Source organism: Platalea leucorodia (genome assembly GCF_965183815.1).
Source record: "Platalea leucorodia genome assembly, chromosome: 3".
Lineage (NCBI taxonomy): Eukaryota > Metazoa > Chordata > Aves > Pelecaniformes > Threskiornithidae > Platalea > Platalea leucorodia.
The window spans coordinates 22,855,445-22,880,607 of record NC_138825.1 but is presented as its reverse complement, the minus strand read 5'-3'; the positions used below and the strand labels follow the sequence as shown (position 1 = coordinate 22,880,607).

Sequence of the window (25,163 nt, the reverse complement as noted above, 5' to 3'; positions counted from 1 at the left end):
CTTTGTATCCTTTTTTTTGTAATGTGGCGCCCAAAACTGCACACAGTACTCAAGATGAGGCCACACCAGTGCAGACTGGAGCAGGACAATCACCTCCCTCAACCAGCTAGCAATACAGTGCTTGAGAAGGGTTGACTCTGAAGATAATCTACCGAAGAGGGAATAATTAAGAAACTATCCAGAGGGGCTTAGTTTTTCTGTCACAAAAAGACCAAAGTCCAGAATAGTCATGACCATGAACCTTGCTACTTTGCTACTTTTTTTTTCCCCTCTTCAGATTGGTTCTGCATTATATTGTCATTATGATTAAATAATTGATTTCCCTGTTAAATCTGCATTAAAATGATCTATCCTGTGAAGTCATCTTTTGCTTTGCCTATGGCATTAGTTTTGCTTGCCTATCCAACTGCTTATCTAAAAGATCCCTTCAAGTACCTACTGGAAGTAGGTTAATCCTGTGAAGCGTATGAAATTGGTAATTGATATTAGGGTTGCTAATGCTTCTGGTAGGCATTGTATTTCAAGTAGTGAAGACCTAATTGTGTGCATAAATAGGCTCAAAGACTTTTAAAACCTGCTTGTATAGCATAGTGCTGTAGCTCTGGATGGAGTTCTAGGCACGGCTATAATATTCATTATTAACACCATACAAATACTGATCTTGCGGGGTGTTTTCTTACGCGAGACTTTTATTTGGGCTCTGGTTTATCACATGTAGGACTAGTGTCCGATGTTGAAGGAGTGTTTCAAAGCCTCTTTGCTTGGAGCTGTCGTCCTGATCCTTTCTTTCCAAGTCCACAGAAAGTATTTTAATTATGTGCTTCTAAAGGATAAATACTATTGTTAGCGTGTTATTTCATGGTTGAATAAGTTTGTCTGATATACAGAATCTAAACATGCCTGGCTTGCTTGGTTCTGCAGTAATTTGGAAAACAGTCTAGCAGTGGGGGTATAGTAGTATTTTGCAGAGAGACTCAGTTAATGAAAAGACAAACAGAAAATTATATTTAGTACTGTTCTCCTGGCCATAGTGAATAATTAATAATGCTGGAGGTGATGTAAGCAGAGTTGTACTGCATTTGGGAAGAACATTCTGGTTGTGGTATACTCCTTGTTTTTTTCCGGTTGTGTTGCAGCTGTTTGCTAGTTTTCCCAATTCTACTAGTGCTTATGTCCCGAAATAACTCCACTTGGCTCAGTGGGACTATCTGTAAGCCTGGGTGTTTACAGGAGGGGATTGACTTCAGTCTATAATAAATGTACACTGAAGTTGGAAGCACTGCTTTAAATTCCGTTTTGTGTAAGAAAATAATGACTTGCATAAGGAATGACAGGTGAGATCAGCATAGACCAACATTAGGTTGGGTATTGGGAGAAACAGTGAAACCTGCTGCCTTCTGACTCTGCTTTCAGAGTACAAAGATATCGAGATACCCACTTTTTGATTGAAGCAGTGAATAATGGGAAAATATTAAGGTGTCTTGAGTTTTGTTGGTGCTTTATGCTTAGCAGGAACTGAGTGAGCTGGGAGTAAGCATGCCTTTCTGTTACAAAATCTAAAAACTGGTCTGAGAAGACACTATTTCTACCTACAGTATTTGCCTGCCTTAAAATCTGTAACTTAAAAGATTAGAGTCTAAATTTTACCTGGTAAACATTTGTACCCATCTGCCACTAATGTTAGAAAGCATTTGAAATACTGAAACACTTAACACCCCTTTGGCATATTCTGTTATTTTGGTTTCTTCTTGGAACATTTCCAAGCCCCATCTGTATCTTGCCCCTTATATACTTGGAAGTTAAAGACTACAGAAGCACTGCGGGTTTCAGTGACTAACATTTAATGTGGGATGATGTGTTGGCATGCATTAAAAATAACATCCTCTTAGTTCTTCAGACTTTTTGAGATTTCAAATATACTTATGAGATATCATGGAGTTTTCTGTTCAAGAATAGATTATTATTTTTAAAAAAAAGATGTAGATTGTTCATTATTTGAATGAGAACTGTGACTTACAAAAAGATGCAAACAGGTTTGGGGAACAAAGCTTACTTGAAAAAATATTTTTCTCATAATGTTATTTGAGGTGAAGAAAGTTAAGAGAAAAATAGGGTGGAACCTTGTTTCCAAATGTGCCAAAATACAAATATTTTTTTGTACTGTGTATTTTTGAAAGACTAAATTTGGTTATGATTAGGCAAGTTTATTTGCAATGTAGTGGTGTAGTGTGTAGTTTGGCATAGTTTCATATTAAAAAAAAGTCTGTAATGGTTTGTTGATTACTGCCTAGGTGTCTCTAGTTTTACTTTTGGAGCTGGTAAAATCTTTCTGCAGACTTGTGTTCTTGACATGCATCAAACTCTGCCCAAAGACAGCATATTCTGCTTAAGCTACCATCCAAAGTTATCAGTTATACTGTAAAAATAAATAAATTACTCCCCTCTACACCTTTTTATGCTTTTAGTCTATTCTGCTGCAACTGTCTAAAATCCGAGTAGCTAAATTCCCAACTATTTTGTCTGCTTTCCAGCATACCTCTGTGGATGGATACACTGAACCACATGTCCAGCCTATCAAGTCAAGTAGCAGACAAAACATCCCCCGATGTAGAAACTCCATTACGTCTACCAATGAAGAGCATCCTCACATTGGAAATTATCGCTTACTGAAAACAATAGGAAAAGGAAATTTTGCCAAAGTGAAACTGGCAAGGCATGTGCTTACTGGAAGAGAGGTAAGCCTTTAAAAAAATAAAAAGGCTGACTGTGTTTTATATTCTCTTTGGCTATATTTACAATAAGTATTTCTGCTATTCTTTTACCTTTCTCTTCCGAAGTGTATTTTTTTTGTCATCATAAAGGAAGATGCAAAGAGGCCGTTTCAGGATATAACAGAAGTTACCTGAGGTGCCCGAGTTTTCTCCCTCTAACCACTCACCCCTTTTTTTTTTTTTTTTTAAAATGTAACTTCTTGGTGAAGAGATCAAAAAGTTTGTGGCACATCAATGGCTATTTTGGGGCTGGGAGGGGGTCCATTCATCCCCAAGCACTTCCAAAACCGAAGAGAAATCTACTGATAGATTTCATTGATACTGATAATCTCTTGATAGATAGGTAGGTCCTTGATATTGAAATGTATTGATAGATAGATCCTGTGTTTGGAAGGCCTGGTTTACAGTGGACAGGATAACATTGTTCTGTCCAAACACTGACAGAAATATAGAAGTGATTACTTGGTGGTACCATCTGGTGGCCAAGTTGTAAGCTCCTGCTGGTAGATCCTAATAGGTGAGAAATTTTGCTTGATGAAACGCATAAAAGCAGGCATATATGCATGTCTTATAGGCACATGTGTGCTTTTGGTCACAGAGGTGCAATATATTTTTGTTCAAACGTTTTTCTGAGTTTAATAATCCACGGTTGTTTGTTTCTTCTCAAGGTTGCTGTGAAAATAATAGATAAAACTCAGCTAAATCCTACTAGTCTGCAAAAGGTAAGAATATACCATAACATCTGAAATTCTATAAACAGTTGATCTGGGATGTTTATTTACTTGACAAAAATATTTGATCCCTTTATCCTACTAAATGTCTTTGTTTATGTATGACCTTGGAAGACAGTGGTATCCTACTGTCTTTGCTATAACGTGCATGTGCCATTTGTCTGAGGGCAGTTGCTCTATGTGTTTCCTATCTAAGCATTCCTTCTTTGCTCTTCCTTCCTCCTCCAGCTTTACTCCTTGCTGGCAAAATTTGTATCTAATTAGGTACACAAGTAGTTTGTCTACATACTAAATCAAGATGTAATGATGTAAAGGGTAGTATTTTTCTTGGATTTTTCTTTAATGTAGTAACTGTCTTTTCTGGACTTACAAGAGTACCAATTTTTATGGCTTTAATGTTTTTTATTCACCTTTGGTTTTATATTCTTTCAACTTTAATAAAATATTTGTTAAACTCAAGGGACCTTTGGCAATTACTTTCTGTGACTGAACATAATCAGAATGTTCTTGTTTGTTTGTGCCAGTAGATAGAAATTCAGAAGTCCTTCATAACCATTGTGATAAGTGTTTTAACAAAACCCTGGGGATTTTTGCTTGGTTTGGGGTTTTTTTACTAGTTAACTATGCATGTGTTTGGTTTTGGCTGAAGCACAGAAGTGTTGTATAGTCCTACTGGAGGTTGCCCGTTATAAAAACTTGGGATATTTTTTGTTTACAAATACTAGACTGCTGCTGTCTGTAGCTGTAGCATGAGAGAGAGAGGCTAGGGCTTATTGCTGTTCTTTTATCTCTGGCTGCTGTTACATTTATTTTATTATGTAACTTTGGTTATGGGGAGTTATAAACAACTTTGCTCTAATTTCGTTTTTTCTTTGATTTGCTTTTAATTCTTTATGTGCTTTAATTTCTCTTCTGTAGTATTTTTGTTTGAGTATAGGTTCTTCAGGATTTTTTTTTTTAATTCAACCTGCTGTGCAGAGTCCATGCAAAAGCTTTGCTATCCTTAAGTTGTATATCCTATATTATGCAAATCTCTTTGCTAATATTTGAGCTAGTGAAGAGAGACCCACAGAGGCAGTACGTGACAGCACATATTGGGGAAATCCTGTGCTGCTCATGTAGCTTGTTTCCTACCTAGCTTGCTATTTACACTTGGACAGCTAGATGAGTTTGTCTCATTGTTGAGCAGTGAGAGGGTAAAAAATATTAAAACTTTCTGGAAAACTAAGCATGAGAAACTTACTTCTGGGATAATTGCTTTAATGATAAATAAGTTCTATTTCACGCAAAAATATTCAATAATTGGTTAAAAAAATTATTCCAAGCATAAATGAAAATTTTATAGCCTATACAAGATGCTGTCACACTGCACAAGTAGTGCACAAAATATTCATATAATAGGACATTGCTGCTGTTACTTGTTTTTTGAGTGGGAAGCTGATAACAAGAGAAACATTTCTAGATACAGTTAGCAGCAGTTTATAGCAGAAGTAAAGACTGAAGTTAGATTTAGTGATTTAACCACAATTCCATTCTTCTTCAATAACTTCTAGAAATATCCCATGCTGCTTCTGTTTGTACTGGAAACTGTGATAATTTGTTAGTACAAATTTTTCCTTCTAACATCTTGGTTGTAATTTTCAGGGGAAAAAAAAAACAACCTTTTTTTTTTTTTTTTTGAAGCTCTTAAAGTCTTCGGCTTGCTACAATTTTCTGAGAACTTTGAGTGAAATTGAATATTGATTCCCTGAAAGCTTTTAAATAAGCTTAAGCACAGTTTTTGCACAGTCACTCAAACGACTGTAATTTTTTTAAAGCAAATAGGGGTGGGAGGGTAGTTCATCAGCATGCTTAGAATTATTTCTGTTAGTATTTTGGTATGTCATTTGTGTATTGTAAATTTTATTAAAAAAATCTTGTTCTAAGAAATCTCCATGTTTCACAGTCATCTTTATTTTTCTTTCTGCACTGAACTCAGTTTGTGATTCTTTGCTATATAATGTGACTGTAATGTGATCTTTTTTATAATTTTATCATCAGGGTTGTACAGTACGGTTGTACTGTAGGACTGTTAAGTAGTTAATTTTTCTTTAAGAGGTAATGTTGGGAAAGGGAAGCAGTGATAGTAGTACTGTTTTAGTAGGAACAGATACTTTTCTAATGAAAGTTTGCAGAGAGATACTGTAGTAAGTTTCTGCAACAAAAATACCACTCCTGAGTTTGAACCCATCTAAATCAGCATAGTCGAGAGGACAGTGTCTAGAACTTCAGAGCTGGTAGATTCTGTGTAGATCAGCAAAACTTTTAGGCCTTCAATCATTTTTGACACAAATTATTAATCAAATAAGACAAATATGTAGTGATCTTTGGTCTTGTGAATGACCCTCTGCCTTTCCTTTTTCACTCAGTATAATATAAAGGATACCAAGTGCAAGTAGGTTTTGCTTTAGTATTTGCTACTGACCTAATTTAAGTAAAATGAATTAAGGCATCATAGCTTCTCATGTGCTGTTCCGTTTTTGTAAATGGAAATATTTGCGCATATACTTCAGTTGCTGGCAGTGTCATACAAGCTGGGTCTGTAGTTAGTCACGGGTATGAAAGCGGAGAAAGTGTTTAGTTTGTTCTTTGCCACTCTCCAATGTTATTTATGCCCTATAGTACGGACAGGGTACTCTGTAGGCATAGTTATTTTAACTTAAACCGGGAGAGATGACCAAAGGAAGCTGACCTTGTGGATTTTTAATTTTGCGTCTTTGTGTATGCAGTGTGATGGTCTTCAGTTTTACAATATACTTTTTGCTTCAGGACCTCTACCTCTTTAAATAGATAAACAATGTTGAATTAAGGGCGCTGTCTTTTATTTTGTTTTCAGTTTGTTCAGTATGTGGTTCCCATCTTACTCAGTGAGCACCCATTTAGAAGACAGAGCTGGCTTTTCTGTGAACTTGCTGTCTTGATAGTAACATCTTGTACTGACTTAGCTTTTTCCACTAGCATGATTGTAATTTGTTCCCAAATGTAAGTATTTGGGTTTCATCATAACTAGAATTTATATCAAAATAGCTGTTCTATTTTCTGCATGTCTGCTACAGTGAAAGTGTCGTCTTGTACTGGCTTCACTAGGGATGATTCTGAAATAGAATTCTGTTGCTCTTCTGCAAACTGCTAGTGGAGCAGAAGGTGCTTTTTTTCTTAATAGGTTTGATTAGCAAGTGGCATTTCAGATTTTCCCTTTTTAGGGCTTCTTTTTATTCTTTAAACATATCTAAAGCCTCAAACTTAAGTTCTTTCTGTTGTTAAGAAAAGCAGAAGAGAAGTAAAGAAGTAGTAGAAGATTTGGAACAATTTCAATGTTACCTATTGAAAGCTATGCTTTTTTGCAACATCCCTTCTCAGTAATGATTTAGAGACTAGCGAAGCATTGAAGCACATCTTTCAAAGCAAGAAAAAGCCTTGGTTAACTGGAGATTTTTAATTTGATTGTAGTGGCTTAAAATGGTAAATCATAAACGTAGCTGTCAACCTGACAGCAAGTAGAAGTGTTAGCAATGGTGTGACAGAAGATCCTTGTACTTTCTGCAGTCTGTGCCCTGAAAAATGAAACTGGAAAAGCAGTAATCAACTTTTCAAGCCTTGTGCCTTTTCCATAGGTACGAGTTCTACAAATTGAGTATGGTGCCGGCTGTCCTCTACTATAAATGAAGCTATTGAGGTTACCACCCATTTGCAAGAAGCTTGTTCAAGAGCTTTTTTGAACGGTAGCACTTTGTTAAGAATGAAGAGTGGTCCTATAAGTGTGTGGTGGGGATGGGGGAGAGAAGTCAGGGAGCACTTACACCTTCTGAGAGAGCAGTACACTGCTGCTCAAGAAAAAATAAAGGTGTGTGTGAATTCTGAAAGCGCTATTTTTTATCAGTGAAATGGATCATTGTATAATCCCGCAGCTCACCTTGTCGCAAAAGGAGAACTAATCTCACTGTTCTATCCAGGTTTCTATAACATTAACAAACTTGGCTTTCTAGGAAATAACTATGGTCTTGTTGCTCTAATACATCTCTTCCTTTGCATACAGAAGTATCCTGGATGTTATTGAGGGGTGTAGTGGCTACTGTTTAAAGATATTTCTATTTGTAAATACATCGGTATTGACGTAAGTAGTGTTAATGACCAGCATACTTCTGCAAGGGGAAAGTGGAGGGGGAAAAAAGATTTATCCCAAAGTAGTGCTGCACAGAATGCAGAAATGCAATTTAAAATAATGTACCCTAATACTTACTGTTAATGCTTTTTTTTTAATTCAAGTGTTATCCATTGTCCAGAGATTTTCTAGATTGTTTCTGTCTTGTGAGGGAACATTGGAGGAGTGAACGTTGGCATTTTCTTAATTTGTATAAACATGCATTTATTTATACTGGACCAAATAAAATCCTGAATGTACACCAGGACTCCAGAGAACTGTTCATTTGCCCAACTTCCATCCCACTCCCCCTCTGCTGTTTTGAACATCTGTAGTGAAATAAGGTTCCCTGCTCTTTCTCCCCACTCTGCATTTGAGACCCGTACGCATCCCCTTGGACCGTATGGGCCAGGAACTACACAAGGTGTAGTCTGGCTGTGTTTGTAGTCTCTACACAGTGCTGTTCCATTATTTCAGTTCTTTCAGCCTTTCAAACAATTTCTTTCTTCCAGCCTTCCTGGGTTGGAAGGTATCTGTCACGCTAAGCAGCTTTAGCAAAGCTGCTTGACTTAGTTACATAGCAAATACGTACGTTGCATCTGCGTAATTTGCAAGGTGTCTATACCTGAGTTACTTCAGAAAAAGGTCTGAAAATGTCAGTTTCCAGGTAGACAACTGCTGGAAACTTGTCAGAAGCCGGTAACAAGTGCAAACCACGAACTCTCAGAGGAAAGTGGATCTGCCCATGAAGAAGGCAACCTTGTGTACTGTAGTTTCAGTAGTGGGCAGGCAGTTCGGAGAGTTTTGTAGGGAGTACAACCATTTAGGGTTTTTTAATCTTTTCTCATAGCAAGCCATTTAGTCAGCAGGTACCTGCAGGTAGATTCCAAGATTTCAACTATTCTTTCAATTCTTACTCTGCTGATTTCTCTTTCCCTGCTCTCATAACATTTGTAGGGAGGCTGACAGCATCCTGTCTGTAAAATAAAATAGCCAGTTTCCATTCAGCTTATGCTTGACGTGATTTGTGTGGATGAGCATCACCTAAGATAACTTCAGCTGCTTCAGCCTTGTCCAGTTCTTGCTCTAAGCATGCAAATGCATTTCAACCAACATTAAAAGTACCTTTGAGTCAAAATGCCCAAACAAAGAAGGCGACCACCTCGGAGCCACTAACCAGCAAGAAAATACCCAGATTCACCTTGTGACTGTTGAGTTAATTTAGAATTTGCCTTAGAATAGCTGCTTGCTTTCAAAAGGTTGAGACTAACTACTTCCTCTTGAGATACTCATGGTGAGTACCATGACTGTGTACCTGCTTTTGTATGAGAACATATGCTTCAGTTTTCTGAAAAATGTCTATTCAACAGGATATATAATACAAGATGTTGTAAAAAATTTTATTGGCATTTGTATGGAATAAACCTAAGCCCATACTTTGGGTCTTGGTGATGTCTTCTATTCAGAAACGGAGCAAGTAAATATTGCTTTCATATAACAAAGAATCTGCATCGGGCTAGAGGTCAGTAATGTTCTGTCTTGAGGAAAACAGACTTTTACGTCCGTTTCCTGATAGGCTTTTTCGTTTATGGAAGAAAACATTACATATTATGTGGAACAAAATTTCATGTCACTGTGAAATCAATTTGAATCTTAAACCAATTAGTAAACCTCTAAATCCTGTGAGAATATTGAATAAAATTATGCACTTTTTTTTTGCAATTACTATATGCTTCACATTGCGTGTAAAATTGTCTTTTAATGATCTTTTTTTCTAGATTTGAAATTATTTTATTTTTAGAAGTCTGATATTTTAATCCTGCTTATGAAGACATGTGTTCATTGCTGTAATTTTTATACCAGCATTAATACTGTCAAGTTATGAAATATCTTTCCAGTCTTCTGGCAGCAATTGCAGTTTTCCACATACCTGCTTAGAAGCTCTTCTGAAGCTGTACCATCTATTGATTTAGACTTGTTAGCTTCTGACTAATTAATATTGATTTAGCTGAGAAACTTTTTCTTGAGCAGCAAATTCAGATACTTAGAAAAACAAAAAATGCACAGCAAACAGCCTGGTATGATGTTTTTTCATGGGAATAACTGGCTTTATGAGGAAACAAGAATATTTGCTAAAGTTAATTCTAGTGCATAGTATTACATACCCATGTGTTACATTTTGAACACAAGCAAACTGCATCATACTGTTCATGTTTCCTCAGAGAAATGCTTTTATAGTTTTTGCTTCCTTCTGAAATTGTTTTAATGGCAATTATAAGGCAAGTGGATAGTAACTAGCTTGAAATACTTAAATAATGTGAACATAGAACTGCAATTATATTAGCTGATCAAAAGCTGAATTTCAAAAAGATGTTGCTCTATAGTCTTAACGTGTAGAATAAATGCAGAATTTTAGAAATGTTATTACTAAGTTGCACAAATGGAGTAAAAAAAATCAGTGGTGTCTAAGCAAAAGAATTTTAATTTCTCTTAACTTGTAGCCTCAGCCATCATAAAAAAGAAGCTAAAGAGCTACTCTTTGAGGAGGTATTCAGTCTCTGGCTTGCATCACTATACTCTTTTGTGCAGGTAGCATCTGAACAAATGGGACTAATTTTGAAAATGGAGGGAGATATGTCCTCTGAGACATCAGACAAGCAAAACAGCAACAACACACTTCTGTGTTGAGCCAGGTTTCTCTATAAGGAGGACTGTAGGGCTAAGATGTTTCCAAAACAGCTAAGCATTATGCTGAAGCCAGTGAGCTTTTCTTCCTTCATTTCAGCATCCTACTTCAGTTCAATACGGGACTAAAGAGTGCAGAGCACAGTAAATAGATTTAACAGTGGGGATATGCTGTTCACTTGAAGTAAAACAGTGCAAACTTATCCATATTGACAGCCTCAAGTACAGAGTAACACAACTATGTAGTCATTTTGGATTTCGTTTGGCTTCTTCCGTTTGAGCCCCTAGTCTTGCTTCACCTCTTGTTTAATCAATAAACACATGAATGCTAGAAATTTGAGTTAAAACTTCTTGTTTCTGGTTTAAAAAAGAATAAAAATGTAAAACCACCACTGTCTTCAGTGTATACACTTAGGGCTATGAGTTGTTTTTAATTATGTGACTCAGGATCATAAACCAGACTTTCACCAATTATAAACCTTCAGGCCTTGGGGAGGGGAGAGGGGACATCACTGTTTGTGACCCAGTGTAAGATTTGGTAGTTGTGAGAAAAGTGAACTCACCCGCTTCACCTCTGTGGAGCGGCAGGACTGGGGGACGTCAGGATTCCTGTTATCTAATTCCATTTTAACATTTGTGTCTTCAACGTTTATGTAGTACTACACCTTGTATTTGCACCCACAGTTCTATATGTATGCAGGGTAGTTAGCTGAGCTTGCCAGTCACCAAAGAAATCGGAACAAAGAGATAAAAAAACTTGTGTGAATAATCTGTTGGTTTTGGTCACTGTGAAACTCCGGAAAGGGCTATAAAACTTACCTGTATCTGTTCGTATAAAGCTTAAAACTTAGTCTGGTTTTGATATGTAGTTATATAACATACAAGATGTAGATTACGTTTTCTGGCGTTCACTGCACTATATTCATCTGTATTTTATGCTACTGCTATTTTCTGTGGCTTATGCTGCTCCTTTTTACCATCTAAAATTGCATATCTTGAATAACTTTTCCCTAATAAGCACGCTTTAAGAAAATTGTCTTGCTTCCTTGACAGCTGTTTCGAGAAGTACGAATAATGAAGATACTGAATCATCCCAATATTGGTAGGAGCCCTGCATTTCTGTAAACTTTTTTTCATTACACTGTTTACATTTTACTCTCTTTGGCTTTATTTGAATGTACTTTACAGCTATGCTTTTGTTCGTTAAACTTTTTTGAGATAATAGGACAGTGAGCATTCAGTAAATGCTTCATTGTCTCACCTCCTGTATTGACTCTGCTTGAAACAAGAGTTTTGCTCTGAGGAGATAAACTGCTCAGTCCAAGAAAGCCTTAACACAAAGTAGGAGATGCTGAGCGCTCCAGTCTGAGGGCCCCAGCTCCCCTCTGTCCATTGAAATTACTCTTGAGGCCAAAAAGCGTGAGCTTCTTAGGTGAAGGTAGCAAAACTCCATTAGTTCAGTCTAGGAAACACTCCCACCGACTGATATTTCCAGAAAATTAGAATTACAAAGTATGTAATTTTCCCTTTCTGCTTTAGTTCTTTCACCTACCCCACAGCTTCAGGGCCCTACTTTGTGATGACAATTCTTCTGGCTGAGGAGGGCTGGACAGTCTTGTTCCAGAGACAGTTAATGGTCCTGAATCGGCCAGAGGGCTTGTTGCATACAAGGTATGGACAAGGCGTACAAGTTATTACATGCTAGGCACTCCCTTCTCATCCCTTGAATTGTTTGTTGCTTTTCCAGCATTCTTAGCTTCTGCTGTTTTTTGTTTTCTTGGGGGTGGCGGTGGGGGTGTGTTTGTTTTAAACAAGTGGCTACTATTACAATCTGAGGAAAGTCTTCCAGACTTAACGTTTCTGGTGTCTGCTCGGTTTTTAGTTGGTCAGAATCTCAGATTTCTAACTGGGAGCAGTTTACTAGAGAAACAGGGAAGGTTTGTATGATCTTAAAGGTGTCTGTGTCAAATTAAACACTAATTTCAGCATGAACTTGTTTGTACAGTGTGCATAAACTTCTGAGAAAATTGTGAATTAATATGCTTTCTTCTCAAACGTGATTTAGAAATTAATTTTGCCTTTTTCACCTCAAAAGAATGCTAACCTAAAGGATGTAAAGTTTTTGTATGGTTTAGTGTTATCACTGGCCATAAATTATACTCACTTCATGAGTATAATTTTTTTTTTTTTGTGCTGTGCTTTTGCTCCCTGCTGCAATCTCTCTCTCATTCATTTTTCTTGCAGTAAAATTATTTGAAGTTATTGAAACTGAAAAGACATTGTATTTGGTAATGGAATATGCCAGCGGGGGTAAGTGGATTCTTAATTCTGCTTTAAGGATAAACTGAAATACGGGAAGCCATGCTGGTTGCCTGCCTAGGAAAGATTTAAGGATTTTATGGTTAATGGGTTATTCCAATCTGGCCTTCACAACAGTCCTAGCAGACCTCCCAGGGCAGACTTTCTTGCTTGCATCACGTTCACCTATTGGGTTTGTGCTTAAGGGTAGTTACCGTTCTGAGGTTTCTGCCGGAATATCGGGAGATAATCTGGTGCTAATTCTGGCAAAAACTTGACTCGGTATTTATCTGTTATACTTAGGCAAGCACGGGTGCCTCGTTTTATCTTGAAAATGTGTGCCAAAGCACTTGGAGAGGCAGGTCCAGGGGATGGGAATAAGGAACACAGGAAAGGGGACCAGCAGGATCATAAAGAGCGTGAGGGATAGTGGGCGCCTGCTTGAGAAGCCGCTTAGCGTTTGAATGTGGGAAGGGAATCCAGCACAGGGCTGGATTTCCTACCAGCTAGGAAAGGCTGCTCCTCAGACAGTGCAAAGATGAGGATCTGAAAGGCATTTGAGCAGCTTTATTAGAAAGAGAACAAGAAGGAAAAAGCAGAAGTAATACAGATACTGTTAAGTGAAGCTACTAGAGATATGTGAAACAAACCTGGTACATAAGTTGCCTGTTTCCCAGTGATTGCGATGTGAATGTTTTTCATTATTAAAGTAATATTTTTTTTGTTTTACAGTGTTTTTTAAGTAAATTTATTTTAATAATTGAAGAAGCCTTAGTATGAAGGGTTCCATTTTTATATTTCTTGACTATTAAATGTCTGAAAATTGAAATCCAGTGCAAAAAGTAAAAAGGAATTTTTCCTGGCTGCTTCTATTTCTATTCCCTTCAAAAGGCCGGGGCGGGGGGAGGAGGAGCGGTGTTTTCAAGCATGATTTGATTGTGCATGACAGTCAAAAATAAAACCTGGCCAATAGGACTGATGTTTTGTCCTTGTCGTGACCAGGAGAAGTGTTTGACTACCTAGTTGCACATGGAAGAATGAAAGAGAAAGAGGCTCGTGCAAAATTCAGGCAGGTATGAAATTAACATTCACTCTTTCTTTTGTTTCTATTTATGGTGTTTTCAGATAGACGTGAGTGTGAGCATAATTCTTTTACTTTAAAAAAATATTCATTGTTGTGATAATGTTTATTAAAGCTGGAGTGGAAAAAATCCCTGAAGAGAAAAATATCTGCTTCCTACGTACTATCTAAAAATAGTAAGACTGTTTTACATTCTTTTTTAGTGGATGTTCCTAAGAGCCACATCTTTTTATTGTGACTCACTTGAGGTTTTAATCTTTTTCTGAATATTGTAGAATTTAACAGATGTTTTATCTGGAGATGTTGATATGATGACATGTATTGCTGTGTCATGTCACATTGTTTTGTACAAAGAGTATTCTGTAACAGGTTTTTATATTGTTATTACAAACTTTCTCATCTTTTTCTTACCGTTTTTAGTGATTATTTTGTGAAAAGCTTTAATTAGATAAATAAACAAAATTTGGTATTTTTCAGAATTAGGGTATATAATTAACACGTAAAGAAACAGCTTTTAACTTACTGTTTCAGACTTGGTTTTTGTTTTATATATATGTAAAAGTTGTATATGAAAATGTCGAATTAACTATTCTGTTAGGGATGAATTGCAGAGGTATGCTGCAAATATTTCAGAAGATAAAATCTGAGATGGTACATCCAGCTACTGGGTTGCGGGGTGAAATAATTTCCGTTTATAGTTATTGCTATTGGGTGATGTGCATTTAAAATAGATGTTTCACCTATTACCTTGAGGAGTATGTATTAAACTTCTTTTAATAAGAAAATGAGCTGCTTTTAGGGACTTTTTAGTATTTGAGCTTTAATGAAACTTACATGAATATTTTCTACAATGAAAGCTGTACTTATTAATTTCTTATGTTCTACTAAATCATATCAGGAGCCAAAATTACTAAATTATATATGAAAACTTATACTGAGATTGAAATAAAATGTTTTACTAATCACCTTGGTGTTTCAGATTGTATCTGCTGTGCAGTACTGTCATCAGAAATGCATAGTTCATCGTGATCTTAAGGTAGGCTGTTACTTATTTTTCATTTTGCTGGTTGACAGTATAGACTTAATTTCATTCTATATACTTGTCCTTGCCGCTGTCTCTGAATGCCTCAAACATGTAAATGAGGAATCGATCACTTGTATTTTATTCTCAATTTTCTGAAGCACAAAAATAATGTAGCTTGCCTGTTGGAACAGGGGAGAGAGAAGAATAGAACATGTGTTACTTTCATTCCAGTTTTGGCTTTAAGAAAAAGACAAGCTCTCCAAAGAATTCTACCTGCTGGCATGCAGATGTCTACACAGTGAAGCCACAGAAGCTCAATGATACCAGTCAGCACTACTTAATTAAAATATTTTCAGTTAAAATGTATTGCAAGATACATAAAGCAGTCTTTTCTTAGCGATTCAGAAGAAATACTGTTAAGTTTTTAATCCATTTGAACTTCTGGTTTGTACTCTAGTGTTCAATTCAGGCAGAAAAATAAATCGAAAGTAAACAGAAGTTAGTCGAACTTCCTTTTTTTTTGATGCTTTCTAGTAATCTATCTGTATAAACATACCAGACCGTGTTAAAGAGTTCAGCAATTGCAGGTGCAACCTAAACCTTCAGTCTGAGGTTGCCTTCGTGCCAAGTTTAGATATCATGTGACTTGGACACAAGGTCTTCACCCGCTTAAAAGTTGGCTTGTGTTCTTGCTGTGATATCTTTGTACATTTACAAAGAAAACACTCGTGTAGGTTCTTTTTTACTAATGCATCTAAATACTTGTGAAAAGCTGAGGTTTAATAATCTGTTAGGTTGTTTTTCACCAGTATCTTTTGTCTTAACTTTCTTATAATACACTGCAACATGCTCTCAACCTCTTTCTTACAAATCTATTCCCTAATACCTGTCAATCTGCCAGCTCCTGCATGTGCATACAGTGCTGGATAATACATCCTTTTCTGCTGAGTCCTCCCTGCCCCAGGACCATTGTCATCTGATGATGGAGGTGCCTGGCCAGCACTCTGAAGTAAGAATGCAAGGAAGGAAAGGGCTGGATCTCACTGAAATCTTGATTAAAAAAAAAAAAAAATTCCTCCCCATCTTGCGTGGTGGTTTGGAGCCCGTGAATGTTTTCTCAAGCTCCCTGGAGCTTACTGCAGCCACTGTTGTTGAGCTTTCCAGAAGGCTTCACCTAGGGACCTATTGGCTTGGCTGGACAAGCTGCTTTCACTGGTTGTCTCAGCCCTATACTGGGCTGGGAGTAGGGAGCCAGCCATCTCCTCGTGCTTACCTGGCACTGACTTGCTCAGCCCAGCTGTACCACTGAGTCTTACTGCATTAGCCCCTGCGGTTATTTACCATCCTGCATCTCGCTCTTTCTCCCACAGCCCATTACATCCTCCACCCCTCATTCATTTCTTCGTTCCATAGCATGCATACAGCTCACTGCATTGCTCACAGGACTATCCAAAACTGCTTTGCAGCGTTCACGCGGGATGCCTTTTACCATCTGTCACAAGTCGCCTGCTGCTGATCTCCTTCCTATTTGCAAGGCAGGCAGGCTCCAAAATAATTTCTTTGTTTGCTTTTCTCTCTCTGTCTTCTCTTGGATGAAGTTGTGCTAGACTCGTTTGAAAAGTTCGGTGTTAGGTGTGATTGAGAGCCAGTCAGCCTAGCCAATGAAAAATACATTCCCCAAAGAAAAAAAGGCTGAATATATGGCTTTGAGGAGGTGTTCTCACTTCGTCTCTCCTTTCCAAACGTTATGTGTCATCTCTGTCTCACTTAAAACTCTTCTCATGGAGCTGCAGAGAAGGAAGAAGCAACTTTAAAGTTGTGTCTGCATTCACCTCTGCTTCTGTTGACTTTCTCCATGGTATGAGCATGCTGACCAATTGACACTGTTAGTGCTGCAAGGCAGAGGTCTGGCACCACTTTGGAGATTTTTGATTAGCCTTTGTGGCTTTAGTAACAGAAAGGGTAAACTCCATCGAATATAAGTTACTTCAGACTAAACTAGGAAGACTTCTAAGAAAACGCGCAAGGTTGTCCAGGCTGTTCTGGCAGAAGAGGAGGGAGTGCAAGGCCTGTGGGTACTTAAACTGTCTCCTTTTAATTTTCTCTGATTATAAACAGCTTGTGTAGAAAGGGCTATAACCAATTCCAACTTTGCTCATCCTGTGATGCACAAAACTCATCTTACCTTTTCAGTGACTGTTAATACTTTTTGCTCTGAACATGTAACCAACAAGAGCATAGTCTTTCTATTTGGCATATTAAAAAGGGTTTTTTGGTGTTTTTGTTTGAAGTAAGAAACCTAAAAGCGTGGGGTACTTGGGTAGCAGAGTAGTGTTGAACTAGGAGGACTATTGTAATCACAGAGCAGCTGCACTGACAGTAATGTTTTGACCACAAGGAAAATGAAGTCTTTGTGCAGTAATACAGAAGGCTGTCAGATCTGAAAAATATCTCTGTGAGTCTGTCTGCAGGGACATCAGCTGGAACCAGCTGAGATTACAGGTCATGAATTGGGAAAATGAAATATTTTCCAGGATAGTTAGTTTGTAAAAATGGGCTGTATTTTACTGCTGATAAAGGCTAAATTCTACTGCGCAGCTATTGGCTTGATAATACTGGTATTTAATTGTCTCCTGCTCATTGAGTGCAAGTGAAATTACTAAAAACAAAACAAAACCAACAAACAAACAAACCCAAGCAAAATCATGTTTACCCTTTTAATCAAAGCAACTAATAAATTGATTGCTGCTTCTCTGATCCTAAACTAAGACTTTTTTTGTTTTCTGGGCTCAATTCTGAGCATAGCATCTGATGAGAGATGTCTGTGTTTGCTACAAAACTGATGTTTGGCAGTTAGGTGAATCCTCTGCTCTGGCTAGTGTTTGTCCCCCTGTTGAAAAAGAAGGATTCCTGCACTGCTCAGCTCCGGTGTTGCTGATACGCAGATCAGGAGCAGGGACCCAGTTAGATGAGTAAACGTTGCCCACTTCGGCTGCATCCTTGCACAGCATCCTTGCATTTTGAGAAATGCACTTTATTTTTTTTCCAGTAATGCATTAGTATTTCTCTAACCTCACTCTTTTAATCTTCTGACCTACCTGTGATACTAAGTATAAGACACTGTTTACTGACTCTCCAGGTTCCTGAATACTTGCATCTATGTCTATGTGATGCATTGCATTCACGTGATGATCGCTGCACAGGCATTAATATTCTTAGATGTATAATACATGCATTTTTTCATACACAATGTAATACTTGAGTGTTAAACACCTTGGTGGTATTATTGCTGAAGCAAACACTAATAACAAAGGGCAGAGAATTTTTTGGTACAGAGCGCTAAGATACAGCACATAGCTTGAAGTGTTTCATCTTGTAAGCAGAAGAGATCTTCTTTCTTAAATCCCTTTTAACATTTACCCCACCAAAATGGTAGCTGATGCCTGGGATTAGATTTACGCTCCTTGGCATCAGAAGTTGGCATGAACCTGTCAAAAGCTGAAACTGCTATTCTGAGATGTCTAGATACTTCAGTCTAAAGCTGAACTAAGTTATTTCTTCCAGAAAAGAAAATCTTCATACTTAATTCACTAGCCGACTTTCAAGTCTGTTTACCTGCTTTTTAAACAGTTATATTTCCCTGAGTAAACACAGTCCATTTTCAATCTTTGGAATGTATTCAGGGGGATTTGTTTCTTTTGTTCTGCAAGACAGGTACAGATGGTGAACTGTTTTAGAAAAAGAAACATTTTTGCATTTATTGATAAATGATACACTGTAATACATTGATTTAATTCTGACATCTAAATTGTCCTTTTCCTCTCTTATTTTTCTCTTAGGCAGAAAACCTTCTACTTGATGCAGACATGAACATTAAAATTGCAGACTTTGGTTTTAGTAATGAATTTACAGTTGGTAATAAACTGGACACGTTTTGTGGAAGCCCGCCTTATGCTGCTCCTGAACTTTTCCAAGGAAAGAAATACGATGGTCCTGAAGTGGATGTGTGGAGCCTTGGGGTCATTTTGTACACACTAGTAAGCGGATCGTTGCCATTTGATGGTCAGAATTTAAAGGTACAGTTACAATACGAAAGCTTGGCTTTTACTCTCTTCAAATCTTCTATGTCATTAGTAGGCTCACCTTTTAAAACCTTATTTTAAAGGAACTGAGGGAGCGAGTACTGAGGGGGAAGTACCGCATTCCGTTCTATATGTCCACAGACTGTGAAAATCTACTTAAGAAGCTACTAGTACTGAATCCAATAAAACGAGGCAGCTTGGAAGTAAGTAATTTCATCCTGGGGAAAACAGGGTTTTCAGATTAAGAAAGAATAAAATACAATAATTGCTAAAGACTTCTTTATTTTTCATGATAGGTACTTTCTTCCTGTTTTAAGGGCCCAAAAGTAAAAAAAAAAAAAAAAAAAAGAGTGCAGCTTGAAAATAAAGTGTTAATGAATGAAAGTCTGACCTTAATTGTAGCTGCCTAAAGACTATCATTTAAGGGCATTTCAAAGTGCAAACTGCTCCCACTTGTTTTGGTCAGATAATGGAGCTAGTTCAAAATGTGTAGAAAGCAGGACAAGATTGTAGTTGGAGGGTTTAGTTGGTGGGGTTGTGGTTTTTTTGTTTTGTTTTTTCCAGAAAAACAAAAACAGCAGCAGGCAGTACCATTAGCATTTTTGACTCAACTTACCATTTCCAGCATGACTTCTTAGAAAAGATATATACAAGAATAATAACTGTGACGGAAAACTGTGTGGGTTTTTTGTTTGTTTTAGTGCCATAATACAGATAAGCACTAAGAACTCTTTGAATGATAAGCTAATAATTGCTAGTTATTTCTGTTCAGTCCTTTCTTTTCCCCCTTCTGGTAGCTTTGTTTCTGAATAGCTGGAAAATTAACATATGTAATATTATCTGTTGTGTCCCTCAGCTAAAATCTGTTTTGAGGATTTCTACTGAGTTATGATTTTTTTGTTTTGTTTTGTTTTTTTTGTTTAGTAAATTAGGTTTTCTCTTCATGGGATGCAGAGAATATCTGTGCATAATTTGTAAGATGTCAGAAAGGCTCAGTGTTTTTAAGGGGCTGTTTTGTTAAAGTTTGCTGTATTGACATGTACTTGCTGGATAACTCTGGAGCTGATATTTAACAAATATTTTGTGTAGAGTTCACTCTAAATGTTGCTCTGGCCTATTTTGTGAATTCTTTAATGAAGAGAGACTTTTTAAAATAACATGTACTTACCCTAGAGCCGAAAGTAGAGCAGAAGATAAATAGAATGGTTTTAAAATAGTATTTGCATGAGTTAATCACCAGTGACCTTTGTTTCATCTTTCTGTGCATACTTGTGCAGCAGTGGATGGTGTTCCAGAGAATAAATCCCATTTAAGCAGCTTTTTATTTGTAGTGGCACGACTTATGCTTCCTGGCGTGGATGCTACCTGTGCAAGGAAGCATGCGTTTATTGAGCTCTGTCTGCATGCAACTTATTTCAAGCTGATGCTGGTTTGTGACTTGTTGTAAATAGTTTTAACTTGAATAAAATCTGTGCTGAAGAGACTAGTGAATGGTGGCTTCTACTTTGCTGATATTCATTAATTATTTTGTATTTATTACTGTCTAGAGGAATAGTGATAAGAGCGTAGTCACTCGAAGATGGTGAAAGCTCACTTTTTCCCTGTGTTGTGTTTAAGTTTTAGGAAAACAGATTTTCCTTTTATTGAACTTTCCTCTGGATTTTCAGCAGTTTCTCTTCAGATCTAATTTCACTTTCATTCTAGATATTGTAGTGTTATCCAGTTCTTCTAAAATTCCTTCCTGTCCCTGGAGAGCAGTGTTGGATAGCAGCCTTGCTGGCACAGCGTAGTTGTCAGATTGTATGGAAGAGAGCAAGTAAATGTTAGGTGTGATAGGGGGTCTTGAGCCAGTATCAAAATACTGATGATAACAGGCATTGATCAGTATGGTAATCTGAGGGAGACAGACATCACAAACTTTCTTAAAATGAATGTTCCTGAAATCACGCTTATTGAATTAGAAAGCTATGGTATATGGTTTGGAAAGAAACTATTTCTTCTGTCTGAGCACTTCTAAAAATACATATTTAGAATGAAAGTGTGTGTGTGTGTGTGTATATATATATATATTAGAATATATTAGAAGTTTCTAAAAGTGGGAAGACAGTGTCATCTTAGGTGGGGAGGATTTTTGTTTGTGCTTTGTCTTTTAAGTATTTGCACAGTCCCAGCAATACACCCGCTCAGTTCCCATGCATGTTTTTCCCAGACCATCCAATAGGATGTTTGTCAGTGACATTAGCATCAAAGCTGAGACTGACACAGGATCAGCACCATATGGATTAGGCTTAGCGCTTTTCCTCTGGTAAGGACCCAGCACATTTTTATTAAAGTGGTTCATCTAGACTTTTTCATGGTTGCAGCAGAGAGAAATCATTTTAGAAGCAAGAGAATGTTGTTGTAAAACAGTAAATCTTTGCAGGAGGAGATGGGGAAAAAAGCATTGTCAGAAAATATGTGAATCTCTCTAACAGGATTTTAACAAATTCCTCCTCCCCTCCCAGTTCTTTGCAAAGCAACACTGTGTGAAATTCCCACAGAGCAGATTTATGCTTACAAAGAGTAATAAAGCAAATAATTTTGAGCCAGGCAGGTCTTGAGCCAGGCTAGATTTTTATTAGATAGTTTTCCTGAAAATTGAGGGAAACCTCATGAATAGTATCTAGTTGGTTGAAATTTGGTTTGGGTTGATCTTTAAGAAACACAGTTTGGGTCAGATCTGTAAATACCCTGACCGAGGCAGCTGCTCTTCAGTCAGCTGACTGGAAGCCCAGCTGAACTTACACAGATGTAATATTGATCCTGGAATTGGATCATGGGTGTCACTTCAAAATGCTTGATTGTAAGAGCCTGTTTTAAGAGTTGTACAATAACACAGTATGCCTGTGAGATCATGTATTTAAAAGACAGAAGCTAGCAAAAGTTTAGATATTTAACAGATGGAAACCTAGAGCAGATTACATTGAACTATAGATCCACCTACTGAAGGACATGAAAAACTGTAAGTGGGAATTGTTGGGTTTGCCTATTAATGCAAGAAGGATCGAGAAGGGGAGGTCAGATTTGAGCAGTGTGATTCCTGTCATCCAAACACCTCATCATGCTTAAACTTTAGATTTAATTAACGGTATCTTTAAAAAATTGTAATTGCAGATACTGCATAGTACTCTTTGGGGAGTCTGTCATGTTACTGCAAGGCTACGAATATGTAACCAAAGTCTACTGTGTGCCAGAAATGCAATATAGCAATATGTGTTCACAATCCCTTCCCCTTTATCCCCCTCAAAAGCCAAAAAAAAAAAAAAATCTGTTCTGTGGCAGAACTTTGAAGAAATCTTTAAGTCTTATTGTCAGCAAAATGTTAACTGGCTCAAGTACAAAGCTCTGTATTGTTCTTGTAAGGATGCAGCTATTTGGGTCTGTAATTTGGCAGCAGCACCACATAAAAAGAATTTGGTTATATCAATGGAAAATTGAGTCTTTTGCTCTTTGTGAGATATAACTTAATTCGGTGTTTGCAAGGCATATTTGGAGCCTGTGGGAAACTTGACTTGCTGGCACTTGTTTCACTCTTCTGTCAATCTAGTGAGCAATATTAGCATCTGTCCCTGAAGAGGCATGTGTGCCTGTTGCTGTAGGAGGGAAAATGTTTTTAGCTGTTTTAAAAAGGATTAATATGTCCTTAAGGAGAAACTGTGGTGGTGGTTAGGGATTCCAGGTGATCAATCTTTCAGGCATGTAAAAGATCCAGGCCACAGCAGAAGGAAATTTTCCAAAGAATGCAGGAGAAATTCTTAAAGTAAATACCTGCATGGCATAGAGAGAGTTAAGAGGCATTTCTCCTTCCAGCCAAACTGTGAACATATTTAGGTCAAGTGCAGTGAGAAGATCCATAGGAAAAAATGACCAGTTGGCATCACAATCTTGAAACAAATGACTGTAGGATGCATTGGCACGCTCCTGAAATAATCCTTAGTTTCTCAACACTTCCTTTGTTGTTGTTTGAAGGAGTTTTATATTGTGATAGAGCTGGTATTGCTAGCAATATCTAGGGATCTTAACCAAGATTAGGGCACGAGTGTCAGGCACTCAGCAAGACAAGATTAAGAGATGGTGGAAGCGAAGGGTACAAAATGAAAGATTTTTGTGTGTTGGAAGTGCAGGTTTTTTCTCTCAGTATTTTTTCTGGTATTTGGGGGGGGGCGTGTATTGTAAAGGCTAAATAGTAGGGGAGAATGAACTAATGGAAACAAAAGAACGAAAAGAAGAAACTGTATGATGTGAGGGGAAAAGGTGGAAGGGAAAGAGCAGCATTCAGATTATTATGAATTTTAAGTTGTTTTTCCCCAGACCATCTAGCACAGATTTAATCAGGTATGGTAAATGGCATATTGACCAAAAGCTCATTTCTTTCCTTAGCAAATTATGAAGGATCGGTGGATGAATGTTGGCCATGAAGAAGAAGAACTAAAGCCGTATACTGAGCCTGAACCAGATTTTAATGACACCAAGAGAATAGGTAAGACTTTTACAAGGATGTTGCATCTGATGACATAAGCAATTTTATCTTGTAAGTCAAACTAGACTCTTATCAAATTTGAGATACAATCTCATTGTACAAGTAAAATGTTTTCTTTTTATTTAAATGAGAAATTTCATTACAATGTCCTCCTTATAACTACTGTTGTGACTTCACTGAGCTGACATGAATCTACAAGCACATCAAAACACAAATAAGATTACAGAATTCAACAGGGAGAAGGAAACAGATTTTGTTATGAGGGCAACAATTTTTATCCGCCGTGGTCAGAGAAAGATACTGTGTTGGCCCTGTAGCTATTCATAGTTTCTATTTGCCAGTGTTTTATTTGTTTGTTGAATAAAATTTAATATTGAATAATGTTGAACTATGTTGAATGACATAGTTGAGTTTTCCAGAAGAAAATAACAATGAAAGAAGGGAGTTGTAGCCTTTTTGATTTCGCACAGCAAAGATTATGCTGGTTGAGTTGAATCCTAGTTACCTGTTAAATTATAAGGGTTTTTTCTATTTTCATTGTTCTTAAGGTGTCAGTAAACCCAAGCACTTATTCTGCTAATGTATCTAGCTCTTTTTACTTTTAGACATTATGGTCACAATGGGCTTTTCAAGAGAAGAAATCCATGAATCTTTAGTAAACCAAAAGTACGATGAAGTTATGGCTACCTATCTGCTTCTAGGTAGAAAACCACCTGAAGTAAGTGCTACCTAATTTACAGCTTCTGTTTTGGCCTTTATATGTGGCTGGGTTGAATATTCTGGTTGTCAATGTTTTTATGAACTATTTTATAACATCTTTTTTAAAAAATTGTAATCGATAACTTATTAACGTTTTTCCCTTTTCATATCTTCTTGGATATCTTGTTAGTTCTCATATGAAGAAATAGATGGAATATAGTATTTTCACATTTGCTTGTAAATACATTGAACTGCTTTTTTAAAAAGCTAGCTGTTAATCTGAAGTAGCATGGCTTTTGAGTGCTGAGTCTTCTTCCTGTCATGTGTGTTTACAGTTAAAATCTGAAATAGTTAATTTGACTAGAGCAATTACTCTTCTGCCCACTAAGATGTGACATCCTTTATTTCTCAGAAACGTACACATCCGTTCTCACTCATATACTATATTATAGTCTATTTTACTATTTAATAAATAATTGCATCGTAGTCATTAATAAATTTGTAATGGAAAATCTTTTGACTGTTTTGGAACTAGAGGGATCTGTAGATCTTTTGGGACCACAGGGATTTTCAAGAAATCAAGCCGAGACCAAGGCTTTCTTTTTGAAGGAATTTTTTTCCTGCTGCTTCATTGGTCTTACTTCATTTCTAAGATAGTGTGGATCTGATATGTGCATCCTTGAGTGCATTTTCCCACAACATCTCTGAACCAGAATTCCCTTGTGATGGCAGAGCATGGAGGGAATCTGTCTAAAATGATTTTGACTTAAACTGCTTGGAAGAGGGTATTCGTCTTTTCCACTGCTCTTACTTACAACTTATGCTTCTTGGATATCAACAAACCAGTGGCTGAGTTACATACCTTATAAAGATGTGTTGAAGGCCATAAACAATCCTTGAGTCAGTGGTACTTGCTTTTTTAGCTCTTCTGACTCAATCCAATGCATTTTGAAATTGTTCTGAAGCTATAAATGCTCTTTAAGCTTAAAAAAAAAAAAAAAAAAAAAAAAAAAAAAGGCGGGGGAGACTTTCTTTCTTTGGCTTAGGTTTTAAAATAGCACAGTTTTTGTTAGTGTCAAGATTCTTCTAATTT

At 37.1% G+C, this 25,163-nt stretch overlaps 1 protein-coding gene across 5 annotated transcripts in view; it reads left to right on the top strand.

Moving 5' to 3' along the window:
• The window catches only part of MARK1 (microtubule affinity regulating kinase 1), a 61,833-nt gene that overhangs the window by 21,132 nt on the left and 15,538 nt on the right, over positions 1 to 25,163 (top strand). For all 5 annotated transcript variants that reach the window (XM_082307474.1, XM_082307473.1, XM_082307472.1 and 2 more), the window contains exons 2-11: positions 2,532 to 2,735; positions 3,440 to 3,493; positions 11,421 to 11,469; positions 12,612 to 12,677; positions 13,668 to 13,738; positions 14,726 to 14,782; positions 18,610 to 18,846; positions 18,936 to 19,055; positions 23,272 to 23,371; positions 23,977 to 24,089. In XM_082307474.1, coding sequence (XP_082163600.1) covers positions 2,532 to 2,735; positions 3,440 to 3,493; positions 11,421 to 11,469; positions 12,612 to 12,677; positions 13,668 to 13,738; positions 14,726 to 14,782; positions 18,610 to 18,846; positions 18,936 to 19,055; positions 23,272 to 23,371; positions 23,977 to 24,089 — 1,071 coding nt within the window. The remainder of the gene's footprint in view (positions 1 to 2,531; positions 2,736 to 3,439; positions 3,494 to 11,420; positions 11,470 to 12,611; positions 12,678 to 13,667; positions 13,739 to 14,725; positions 14,783 to 18,609; positions 18,847 to 18,935; positions 19,056 to 23,271; positions 23,372 to 23,976; positions 24,090 to 25,163) is intronic.